This window comes from Arachis hypogaea, chromosome 19 (genome assembly GCF_003086295.3).
Source record: "Arachis hypogaea cultivar Tifrunner chromosome 19, arahy.Tifrunner.gnm2.J5K5, whole genome shotgun sequence".
NCBI classification, from domain to species: domain Eukaryota; kingdom Viridiplantae; phylum Streptophyta; class Magnoliopsida; order Fabales; family Fabaceae; genus Arachis; species Arachis hypogaea.
This window is the reverse complement of record NC_092054.1, coordinates 116883-128979: the sequence shown is the minus strand read 5'-3', so window position 1 is coordinate 128979 and position 12097 is coordinate 116883. Positions and strand designations below refer to the sequence as shown.

Sequence of the window (12097 nt, the reverse complement as noted above, 5' to 3'; positions counted from 1 at the left end):
CAACATCCTCTTAAATACTAAAATATCATTAAAATACTTGGTTAACAAACTGACGTCTTTTTCTCTTAAAATTTTTCACATTTCAATCAGAATAATAACTAGTCCGATTGCGCTTCCAATTTTCATTCTCTTAAGAGAAAATGTGTTTTACTTAATTTAGTTTTTTAGAGACTAATTTTTTTGTTATTTCTATTTAGCAACAAATTTGATGTTAAAATGTAAATCGAAAATATGATTATTACATGTTACTTCACAATTTTAATTATAGAGAAATATTAGAGGTTTAATACTTTTTATCAGTATTAGTTAATATTTTTAGCTAAATACTTTATTTTTATACCATTAAAATTAGTGTTTAAATTTTAAAATTTAGCATAATATTTATAATTTAGAATGTTGATTAAATATTGACAAAAAATAATAAAATTTATTAATAATATAGCATTACTCTTAGTTAAATATTCTTTCTCTTATAATGACAAGACTCCGTCATTATATTTTTATTTTACTAACAAACGCTTTCATTTATATTTCTAAAATAAAAATCTTAAATAATTAATTTATAATTTATATGATCAAACTAAAATTCTCTCTAACAATTTTCCAAACTACTCTTTCGTTTAAGTTGAATATATGATTACATTTCATTAACAAGTTTTCAAACTAGAAATTCTTGAAATCAACCATTTCTTTACCAATACTTTACTAACACCAAGATCTATCAATTTCTTTTTTTTTTTCTAACACAAAATTGTGAATTTGTAATATTTCCGTAGGATTCAAAACCTTCTTTTCTATGATTTATTAATTGGCTTGGCGCTGAGTTAGAACTTAAAGGAATCAGTTGCTTTGTGGAGAGAGCTATACACGGATGCTGCTTGTTTTGGGTAGTGATTAACTGATTATAACAAAGAAGTTTTCTGAAGAACCCCAACACTATTAGCTAGGGAGCTGATGGGTAAAACATGGAGATTAACTCTGGCTTTTGTACGAAGGATTATTGGATTAGGAATGGCCGGGGAGAAGCCGGAAAAAATAAATGCTCTAAATTAAAGTCCTTCCACACTTGAAAAGGAAGAATCCATCGTGCAAGCAATTAAAAATTTAAAATACCCTCCTCCACTAATGTAGCTAATAAGGTCTAACGCCATATTTAATTTGGGTTTAGGAAAGACCGTATTTATCCAAGTATAAATTTTGGTCACGGGATTTTACCTCAAAGTCACCGATCGATAGTATAATGCAAGTGCGGTTGTGGTTGAATAAGCCATAAATACATACATGATACATATCCTCCCAAAAGGAAAAGGTACTTTTTCACGCTTGCCGAACCAATTATCATGAAGGCCTATACTTGTCACATGAAGGCCATAAATATTTAATATGTACACAACAACGTAACTCTCTCTATAAAAGTGCATATAATGTCCTTATATCGCCATGTCAATTCAAAATTATTAGTCAGTCCATTAAGATGAAGCATTTTAGGGACACTATTTTGACATGCGCATGCATGTGGTTACTAAGTTTGAGTGATATATGCTTGTCTCAGCCGCGGTCGCCACAACAAGGACTCCAAGTGCCATGCTTCTTCATCTTTGGTGACTCATTGGTTGACAACGGAAACAACAATGGAATGCTAACCCTTGCCAGAGCCAATTACAGGCCTTATGGCATTGACTTCCCACAGGGTCCTACTGGCCGCTTTACCAATGGTCGAACTTATGTTGATGCTTTAGGTAAATTCATTTAATTTCCCATTCTATTTTATAAATCTTGCATCATGCTTATTAACTAGTGTATTTGTTATATCTAGATAATAATAGGTCGGTAATGCTGAAGGATATACTATCTAAAGTTATCTTATATAACATAATATTTATAATTTTATATACATAATATCTGTAATTACATATTTATTATCTCTAAAATTACATAATTATTCTAGTATTAATTAACAAATATTAAATAAAATAGCTTTGAATTGTTTAGATTAATTTTTTTATTGTCTTTCAAATATTATTATTATTATTGATAATGGATAATATGAGCAGCAGTAAACAAGAAAAGATTGAGATGATAAAGCATTCAAATAGTAGAAGGCAATCGTTATTTTCTACTATTTGTTTTACTTTTATTTATAACAATTTAATGTTCTCGTTTTTTAAACGTACGTCATGACTCATGAGTCATGAGTCTCGCACTGAATAAATAAATAAATAACTTTAATATAATATTGAATTCATAAAACTCTGTTACTTAGTATACTAGTAATCGGCTAAATCATAACAGAGTGAACAATCGCTAGAAGATAGGAAAAGTCTAAGGACAGCAATTTTATTAAATTCTGATCAACATGTAATTAACAAAAAAGTGAGTAATCTCATACTATTAAAATTATTATTAATGGCTATTTGATGACTATAAATTCGTTTAAGGGTTAACTAATAAATGCAATATTGGTATACGTGATCCGGTAATTGCAGCTCAACTTCTGGGTTTTCCAACATATATTCCACCATACACAAGAGCACGGGGATTGGATCTTTTAAGAGGAGCCAATTATGCATCTGGAGCAGCAGGCATCCGGGAGGAAACTGGAAGTAATCTGGTAATTAAGTATATACATACAGGATACATATGAGAAATCCTTGTATGGTTCTGGAATACAATTTATGCATTTCTCAAAACCAACGACAACCACTCATCTTTAATTTTCATAACAATTCTAAATGAGCAGGGGGCTCATACATCAATGAATGAGCAAGTCTCTAACTTTGGAGAAACAGTGCAGCAGTTGAGGAGGTACTTTAGAGGAGACAACGATGCCCTTAACAGCTACCTTGGCAAGTGTTTGTTCTTTTCAGGGATGGGAAGCAACGATTACCTCAATAACTATTTCATGCCAGATTTTTATTCCACCAGCTCTGATTACACTGCCAGAGCATTTGCAACTATCCTTCTTCAACAGTACGGTCGCCAACTAGCTGTAAGACTTTTGCTTCTGCTCGACATTCAAATTGAATGGAACACTCTCTCAAAAGAAAATAGTCTACAAACACAATATTTAAGACAAAAAGAATAAAAAAGTGATTGTTACAACTAGGTATGATATGATATGTCACGTTTCATTCTATTGTTTTGCAGCAATTGTATTCGCTAGGTGCAAGGAAAGTGATTGTTACAGCAGTTGGCCAAATCGGGTGCATACCATATCAATTGGCCCGTTTCCATGGGAATAACAGCAGATGCAACGAAAAAATCAACAGTGCCATACAATTGTTCAACTCAGGTCTTAAGAGAATGGTTCAGAATATTAATGGAGGGCAGCTTCCTGGAGCAAAGTTTGTATATCTGGATTTTTATGAAAGCAGCCAAGATCTATCTTTAAATGGAACGTCCCTTGGTAAAACTAAAGTTGTTTTATATATTTAATTCGACACATATCTTGTACATTGTAATAATCACCGAAAAGCACATACAGGATTTGATGTGGTGGACAAGGGGTGCTGTGGGGTTGGAAAGAACAATGGACAGATTACTTGCCTTCCTCTTCAACAGCCATGCCAAGATCGACACAAGTACTTGTTCTGGGATGCATTCCACCCAACTGAACTCGCCAACATCTTACTAGCCAAGGCAACCTACACCTCACAATCATACACTTATCCCATTAACATTCAACAATTGGCAGCGCTCTAAGAGAGAGCCATTCTACTTTTTACGCATGTTTGACGTTGTTTATGTGTCACTGCAATTTGCTGATGTTGTTCTTGTTCCTTAATTACGTGGATGATGATAATATAATAATAAATTTCCTTAGTTGATTCATAGCAGCTGATTTGTTCGATTAGACTAGTACTACTAAATTCATACAAGACAGTTGGTTGTGATTGAATTGAGTAAATAGCAGTACACCACAACGATTGTCTGAACGGTCAACTACTGGATTGAATTCATAGTTCCCATTAAAAGCTATCATCCCCATGAGAGCGTTCACTGCTTCTGTTGTCTGGAATGGAAGACATGTGATTTGGCCTCTGTTCCTTCCTATGCCGCAGCAACCTCTGTTTACAACAGTAAAACCTACACGCAGAGAGTAAAAAGTTTAAAAGACGTAGTCCTTTGATCGCCATCAATTATATCATTATCATGATCTAGCATGAAGAAGGATATTCTGGAATATGTTGGCAACATCAACGAATACAAATCTGGCAGCAGGTAGATTGTTGTTGAGATTGCTCAACACGGTCTTAACATTCGAATTGAAAGGTTGCACCAGCAAGTTCACTTCTTCAGAGCATCTTCCGCTCGCACTTTGAGCCAATATGCTCGGAATACATCCCATTAGGCCTTGTCCGGCAATAACAATTTTTCTGGCTCCAAGATTGTAAAGCCTCCGCAACACCAGTAAATAAAAAATGAAAAGAATTACGAACTTGTTACGTACAGTGAGCTGCGTGTTATATGTTTGGGCTAAGAGATGAGCGTACTCCTCAGCATTGTACTGATTTCTGGTTGGGTAGTTAGGCATAAGGTGGTTGTTTAAGTAGTCATTGCTGCCCATGCCAACAAAGAACCATAGCATCAGCTCCAAGATTGGCAGTTATTTGATTCAGCGTGTTCTCCAAGTTTCCAATTTGGTCATCCTGCTCATGTATCCTCATAATTTAGACTGTTGGAGCTGATTGAATATAATAATTAATGATAGACAGATGGTTACTACGCACAAAGTTTCTGCCTGTGGCATCAAGGATTCCGGCAGCAGCTGAGGCATAGTTTACTCCGTGAAGCACTTTATCCCCTGAGGCTTCTGAGTAGGCAGGAGTCAATGGAAGTCCCAATAGTTCCGCTGCATTTCAATCATCATATACAGTTCAAAGTCAAATCAGGGTCAAAGAAAAATTAATCATGAATTCAATTTCTCTATTGGCTGGCTGCTTTAGTTGAAATGATTATGTCAAGATCGACATTCCACAGTCAGTCATCAAGTGTGCAATCTGATTCTTGTGGCAAACTCACACACCAAAAGAATACTACTGCAATCCTCTCTGAAAAATAAAACCCTCATTCACTCGATTCTGTACAACCAAGTTCTTTTCTGCTTATGAAGCTATCCTTGAATAGGCAGTCTTATTAAGTATTACACCCAAACACACATATATACTGTACATTACTTGCACCCATTTGACACATAATCTTAAGTTACATAGCGTTACATGACTATTTTAATTCCTTATGTGATTATTTAATGACTTCTGAATTCTGATTATGACTATTTATGTATAGTTAAAGTTCCTGAATCTACTCTTCCATGGTGTAACCATTGGAGAAGCGACCAGTAGGGCCTCCGTTGAAGTCAATGCCATAAGGGCAATAGACTAATAGTTAGCCTTAGCAAAGGAAGGCAGATTGTTGTTGTTGCCATTGTCTATCAGAGAGTCACCAAATATGAGCATGGCTGGCACCATTTCTCTCGCACCACCTCCATTGTGTTGTTTCTTGTTCTTTTACATTCTTTTTCCATTTATAGTCAAATATCAGTTGGCATCAGATCCTATAGGTTCTAATTTCTAATTATGTTAGGAAAGAGTGTAATGTAATCAAAACTAGAATAAATGTCTAGAAGAATGGTAGGTACATCCTACTAGTATTAATAAATGCATGGTGCATTTGGCAATGTTGAAAGCAACTCGTCTGGAGCGAAATACAGTATTCTCTTGTATTTCAGGATTGAGTGCTATCTTAGTATATCTTAGGACAATTCTTAAGATATATATAGTGAGTTGAGCGTAACCACCGGTTAAGGTGCTTCTGCGCGATAATCTGGAACCTCTGGTTGGAAAGGAATAGGCGAATCTTTCAGCACACAAGCAAAGGAGTTGAAGAAATTATTAACATGTCTTCGATTAGTGCTAACGAGTGGAGCGGTGGAGATCCCTTTAGTTGTTGATGGCTATGCCGAAGATGACAAGGGGATGTCTTTCGTTATTGTTTGTATTTTGTTTTATTTGTTTGTTTTTAGTTTGGCCGACTTGGTTGCTCCACTACTATTGTGTTAAGCTGTTTGCTTTCAAAAAAAAAATTTTATTTTCTTTTTCATTTTCCGTATGACATCAATAATATATATAAATTTTAAAAATAACAAATGTTAAAAACTAACATTTTTCTTTTATATTTGTCTTGCATTACCAACACTAACCAATTTTCTAATTTTTCATTAAAGATATTGGTTATTTAATATTTCTCTTTCACTAACCAAATGTTTTAAAAGTTTTAAATGTACTAAACTTGATATCTTTTAATCATTTCCTTTCCTTTTTTATTATTGATACTGACATTTACTGCATACTTATATCATATAAACCCAGCATCTTGCTAATTCTTAACCATTGACATTTTTATTATTGTTATTCTTATTTATTCATGAGTTGTGTTATTTAATCTCTGTCCTCATCTGGGAAGCTCCCACTTTAAGGCACACCCCACTCTCTTGGAGGTTCACCCTTTCCTAGTTTTCCTCTTCATCCATGCACATATTAATATTATCTCACACTCTTAGTGACTTGATTGAGCGTCGTCAGAGTATCGTTTTAGAATGTACAAATTACCTTGTTAGATCACCACTCTTGGCTACCAGATAACCTCCATCAACAATACAGAACATCAAAGCACTAGTAGTGTACTAGTGTACGACTATGTAAAAGAAATAAGACATTCATCTAACCCCCAACAACGTGGAATATAATTGTTTTTTCTCAAGATACAAACACTTATTGTGCAATTCTTATTATATAATCATAGAATAAGCCTACTTATAAAGAAATTTACTACCCACTCTTGCTTTTCATTGTTATTATCCCCTCAATAATGGGATAACTAAGAACTAATATATAGCTAAGTAGGAAAAGTTGACCGAACATGTCCTCAAAATCTTTGACATTGAGTAGTCTCCATAATCCCCCAAAGAAACAGACAATGTTCACTATAAGAAGCACAACCAATGGAGACATGAATAGTGCTGCGCCTTGGAAATCAAACTTGCCCTGCTCATATTTCTTAAGCTTCTCTTTGTCAATGGCCTTGTTTGACAAGCTAAATTTCACCTTGTTTAATCCTAACCATTTCTTGGTTCCATCTATTAGTGCAAATAAGCTGCCAGTAACCGACTTTAGAATCCAAATTCTTTGTTCATCCCACCACATTGCCACAGAGCCATCTCCAGAAAGGACCTCAATCAGATGTTGAATTTGGGTGGATACATGAATCGTTGCAAACACTACGAACCATGGATCTGTAACCTGTACCACAAAAAAGAAACCAGAACATGCATGTAACTTCAAGTCATTGAGATTATTTAATGGCCATCAAGGAAAAAAATTGTTCCATTTAACTTATCATGTCACCACTTAAGATTTCTTTCTGCAAAACCAAAAGTAGGCAAATTTTAAATTTAACTAGACCCAAAAAAAAAAAATAAAAGAGAAAAGAAATTAATAAAAACTAGCAGTGAGTAGGCACTTTACCTTTGGAAATAGGGGAATTCCTTTGAAGAAGCATACTTGAGGAACAATGCCGTAAAGGATGAATGCAACAGCATACATGGATGACATGGTCATGAAGCAATAAGTGAAGGTATGAATGATGGACATTCTGGAAATGCCGTAAGTGAAAGGGCTGTATTTGGACACTCCGAGCAAGCAAAGTTCAGAGAGCCACTTCACCAACTGAAGCATACCTTCCTTTATGTCAGTTGGGGCACATCCCAAGAAACACGGCCTTTTTGGGTACAGATAAGCCGATTTCCATCCTCTGCAGTGCAGCAGATACCCAGTTATTGTACTCTCCAACAAGATCCCGTACGAGAATCCCACCTCTGTACCCCATTTTGTGTTTGTCTCATAGGAACAGGAGGCAACCACTTGAGCTTCTTGTAAAATTGCATCTCTTGGAACATTCTTTTTGGGATTTTGCTGCCCTCGAATGACCTTGAGCGATTCTATGTACATGCTAGATTTTCCGAAGTAGCTTTCGGCATCCAGCAGATACTCATCTGTCATTATTGATCAATACAATCTCATTTCACCGTCTTATTATAGTAAAGAATTTTTGGATTGCACCACATTAATATTTGTATGTACCTTTTTGGTTTGGACTTCCAAACAATAATGCACTTCTGTACAAGTAATTGCCGCTACCAGAAAGACCTGGTCCCCTGAGTCCATCCATGCCTTGCCACATTGTCTTCAAGAATTCACCATATTTCATCACAATCAGAGAGATGATAGAAAATAAAGAGAAAATCATCAATTTAGTCCCAAAAATTATGGTGTTGAAAAAAAAAAAAAAACATCCTTTGACAATATAAACAACTAACGATTAACAAAATGTCCTCCTTGCTTCTTAAATTTTGGGATATATTTTGTGAGATACTATCGTGTATTGATAGTTGATACCACGCAGACATGCGAATTTGAAATTCTAACAAGAGAATAAGACATGACATATAAATAAAATATAAAATATTTTTATATAAACTTGTAATGATGTTTTAATATTTTATTGATATTAAAATATAAATTAATTTTTAAATTATTTTAATAATTATTAATAGATACTATTTTTAAATATATTTTAAAAATATATATTATAAGAATATATATTAAGAATAAGATTGGATAAATGATAGTACTTAAGTATGTCTAAACGTGTTCGAAAATTTTTTTTTATTTTTATTAAGACGCGTGTTGATTATTGACATATCTGATATGTGTTCGACCTGCGAATACGACAAGAAAATGTCCACATATCTAACTTGATATTATTTATCTTCGGAGGCTAAGTTGTTAATGTTACGGTCTTTCGTATAACAAAAAAATAAGTAAATAATAAAAGATGGGCTTAGCTTGGTTTACCTTAAAAGCAGTCCTGGATTGGTTATCATAAATGTCTTTCTTGCTAAGGTTGTGGAACATTTGAGGGAACTGGACAAATGCAGTATATTTAGAAGTTTCGGTATCAAGAAAGAAGCACATAGCTTGTTTGGCAGAGGACGGATCGTTGCAATACATATCACAATCCACTACAAGAACATAAGGGCCATTGCTAATTAGACCTGAGACTCTGAGCTGCAGCACCACACAAGCAATCATTAGAATCTCAAAAAAGATAAGGATAAAGTATTAAATTGATTTTTTATGTTTAGGCGTAATTCTGTTTTGATATTTAATGTTTAAAATGTTCTATTTGAATTAAAAAATTATTTAGTTTTAACGTAGTTTTACTCTGAGTTCGAAATTAAATAATTAATAAAATGTCTTAAGTGACAGTAGTACAAGAATAAAGTTGATAATTTAGAGAATAAGTACAAGTTCTAGAAGTACAAAATCAACAATAGATATATCAATACATTTATTTATTATTCTCTTTAGTTTTATAGAAAATATTTCATTTAAATTGTAAAGAAAATGATAAATAAATGTATTTAATGCATTCACTGTTGATTTTATGCCTCTAAAATTTGTATTTATTCTTTAAATTATCAATATTGTTCTTATATTACTGTTACATAGGACATTTTATTAATTATTTAACTGATCTCACAATAAAATTACATTGAAGCTAAATAATTTTTTTTTAAATTCAAATAGAATACTTTAAAAAAAATAAATAAAAAACATGGATCGAATCTTTTGAGACCGGCACATGCATACCAATGTATTGAGAGCTCCTCCTTTGAATTTATGAGGAAGAGATGGCCTCCTTTCACGAGACACATAAACAACAAGCGGTGTTTCTGGCTGTTCATTTATAATCTGAAAATCGAGAAATGTCATCATGATTAATAAGATTGATCTTGTAATAATTTTTAAATATATGAATTTATTAAATAAATTTTTATTTATCTAAATATTTTTTTTGTGAATGTTACGGTGTCTAAAAAGTTATGTTTATTTATTAAAAATAGTTAAAATTCAATATTTAATTTAAAAGATATAAAAATAAATCATTTAAGAAAAACAAAATTTATTATAAAAGTTAAGTTAGACAAAATTTAAGTACCAACTCATAATTAGCCATATTTTTCTATGTTGAAATAAAGTCAATATGCAACTTCATTATTTCCAAGTCTTCAATATTTAAAAATAATAAAAGTTGGAAAAAAAAAACAGTAAAAAACAAATTTTAAAAAATGATTTCATTTCATTCTTATCCTATGTATAGAGAAGAAGATTCTTATTATTTTAACAACATTTTATTATAATAATAATTAATTTTGTAATTAGTGGATCCTACCATTTCAAAAGCAAAATCCAACAAAATAGATAGAGTTATGTTAAATAGTTGAACACCAAGTACTTTCTATACTCAAAAGTAAAAATTTCCAATTTTAAGCTCCTAATCTCTTGCTTAGAAGGTTACTTCAGTAACCAAATATAGTTGTTACGTTCTGTTCTGTTTTTTGCTCCCTAATTCGACGACCAAAAAATAGTTAATAAAAAATAGTTAATGTGTTACTGTATATACAAAATAAAATTTAAACTTCTATCGTTTATTTGAACAGAGTAATAAACTAATACTATACCAACTTAAATGAGTTTATTTTAAAATATTTTATATTAAAATAGAATTTCTATTTAGAATACTCTTTTTTATTTTTTCATCATTTATCTTAAAGTACTCCTAAATATGATTATTTAATTCATACCTCGATATGAGATGATCTATTCGTCACAATTTGACAATTTTTAGAGTCTGAACTGAATTTTTCAATTTTTTTTTGCATTTTTTCATATTTAGCCTGCAAAATAAACAAAAAGTATTAGATATCAAATAAAAAATATATTAATTTTGCATTTTTTATATTTATCCCGTAAAATAATCCAAAAAAAATTCAAATATCAAATAAAGAAAAATATAATATCCTAAAAGGATAGGTTAATAAACTCTTTCTCAACTTAAAAATTCTAAGTTATAGAATTTTCATTGACACTTAATATTTTTCTTGTATCAATAAGATAAATTATAAATATTTGTTTAACTACGTGGTGGAAATTAAAATAAAAAAAAATTGTGCATTATTATGTTAATATATTGACTGATGAGCACTATTGAGTACTGATGTAAAAGTTGTTGCCCTTGGGTCTAGCTCTTGTATAAGTTACCTTAATGTCATTGTGCTCTGTCATGAACTCGTGAGAACGAAGGAGATGGTCATCCTCCCCCATAGGAGAAAAGAAAACTTTGGGGCACCTTGACTTAATCCCATATTTTTTGCAGAACGGAAGCCAGTAAGACCGGGCAAATTCACAAGCCTCCTTAATGCCATATAGAGTTACTGGACATCCACCGTCATCGGACAGATACACTGCAAGTTTATTGCTGGGATAATCCATGGCAATAGCTGAGATCACAGTCTCCATCACCTCTACAGTTGGCTCCTTTTCAGGATCGAGCGTACACACAAAGATGTCAAGACCAGGCAAATTCTCATCCTTAGGCAATTTCTCTGTCATCACTGACCTTGACACAGGGTGCCACCGGAATGCTTGGTTAAAGAACCACAACACACCAAGAATTAGTTCAGCTACGGTGATGAGAATCCATGGTAGAGTAGTAATATTGTTTTGGAAAATTCGGGTAAATCGATAGTAAAAGATGAGTAGTACAGCCACCAAATGAAACAGAATGTGAAGTCTACTCAGAGGTAAACATGATTGGACAGTCTCAGTATGCAATGTGAAGGTAGCCATGTATGCCTCTTTTGTTAGTCTTTACTTTGAGTCCAATAATCTATTACAGTCTTATTCAGATATAAATAAGCAAATAAGGCGAATGATCAAAAGAGCAAACTTACATTAAAAAACAGTACTCCTTCCGCAAACCGCGAGGAGCACGTTATGTTATTTAAAAATAACTCGTGGAAAGCATTATGCGTGAGTAGTCTTTTTTTTAATTGAATCTTTTGTAGAGTTGAATCAGCAAGAAAATAGTAAAAAATTATTATTTTTCATAAAATGTCAAATATAATAATTTATATATTTAGTTTAAATTTTTTATTTGAAATATTTTAATAATTATTTCAACCTAAGGTTTT

At 32.5% G+C, this 12097-nt stretch overlaps 2 protein-coding genes and 1 pseudogene across 2 annotated transcripts; 1 reads left to right on the top strand and 2 right to left on the bottom strand.

The window, feature by feature from the left end:
- The first annotated feature begins 1378 nt into the window (after positions 1–1378).
- On the top strand, positions 1379–3833 carry LOC112752098 (GDSL esterase/lipase At1g33811). The gene is made up of 5 exons (XM_025801509.2): positions 1379–1739; positions 2487–2611; positions 2741–2989; positions 3148–3406; positions 3485–3833. Exons 1-5 carry the CDS (start codon positions 1475–1477, stop codon positions 3700–3702), a joined length of 1116 nt encoding a protein of 371 aa, XP_025657294.1. The 5' UTR covers positions 1379–1474; the 3' UTR covers positions 3703–3833.
- Positions 3834–3850: 17 nt separating this feature from the next.
- Positions 3851–5607, bottom strand: LOC112749466 (GDSL esterase/lipase At1g71691-like; annotated as a pseudogene).
- A 1116-nt stretch (positions 5608–6723) lies between these two features.
- LOC112752097 (cellulose synthase-like protein G2) lies at positions 6724–11870 on the bottom strand. The gene is made up of 7 exons (XM_025801508.3): positions 11166–11870; positions 10709–10801; positions 9714–9815; positions 8916–9128; positions 8142–8244; positions 7527–8053; positions 6724–7301 (listed from the first exon to the last, which is right to left on the bottom strand). The coding sequence occupies exons 1-7, from the start codon at positions 11751–11753 to the stop codon at positions 6831–6833; spliced, it is 2097 nt and encodes a 698-aa protein (XP_025657293.1). The 5' UTR covers positions 11754–11870; the 3' UTR covers positions 6724–6830.
- Between the last annotated feature and the right edge of the window lie 227 nt (positions 11871–12097).

Bases quoted from the DNA above. Each gene is read 5' to 3' on its own strand.
- LOC112752098 (XM_025801509.2), top strand. From the start codon at position 1,475: ATGAAGCATTTTAGGGACACTATTTTGACATGCGCATGCATGTGGTTA. The intron at 2,612-2,740 runs GTAATTAAGTAT...CTAAATGAGCAG, and splicing joins AGGAAACTGGAAGTAATCTG to GGGGCTCATACATCAATGAA. The intron at 3,407-3,484 runs GTAAAACTAAAG...AAGCACATACAG, and splicing joins TTTAAATGGAACGTCCCTTG to GATTTGATGTGGTGGACAAG.
- LOC112752097 (XM_025801508.3), bottom strand. From the start codon at position 11,753: ATGGCTACCTTCACATTGCATACTGAGACTGTCCAATCATGTTTACCT. The intron at 9,816-10,708 runs GTATGAATTAAA...CTCGATTTTCAG, and splicing joins ATAGATCATCTCATATCGAG to ATTATAAATGAACAGCCAGA. The intron at 8,245-8,915 runs GTAAACCAAGCT...GAATTCTTGAAG, and splicing joins AATCCAGGACTGCTTTTAAG to ACAATGTGGCAAGGCATGGA.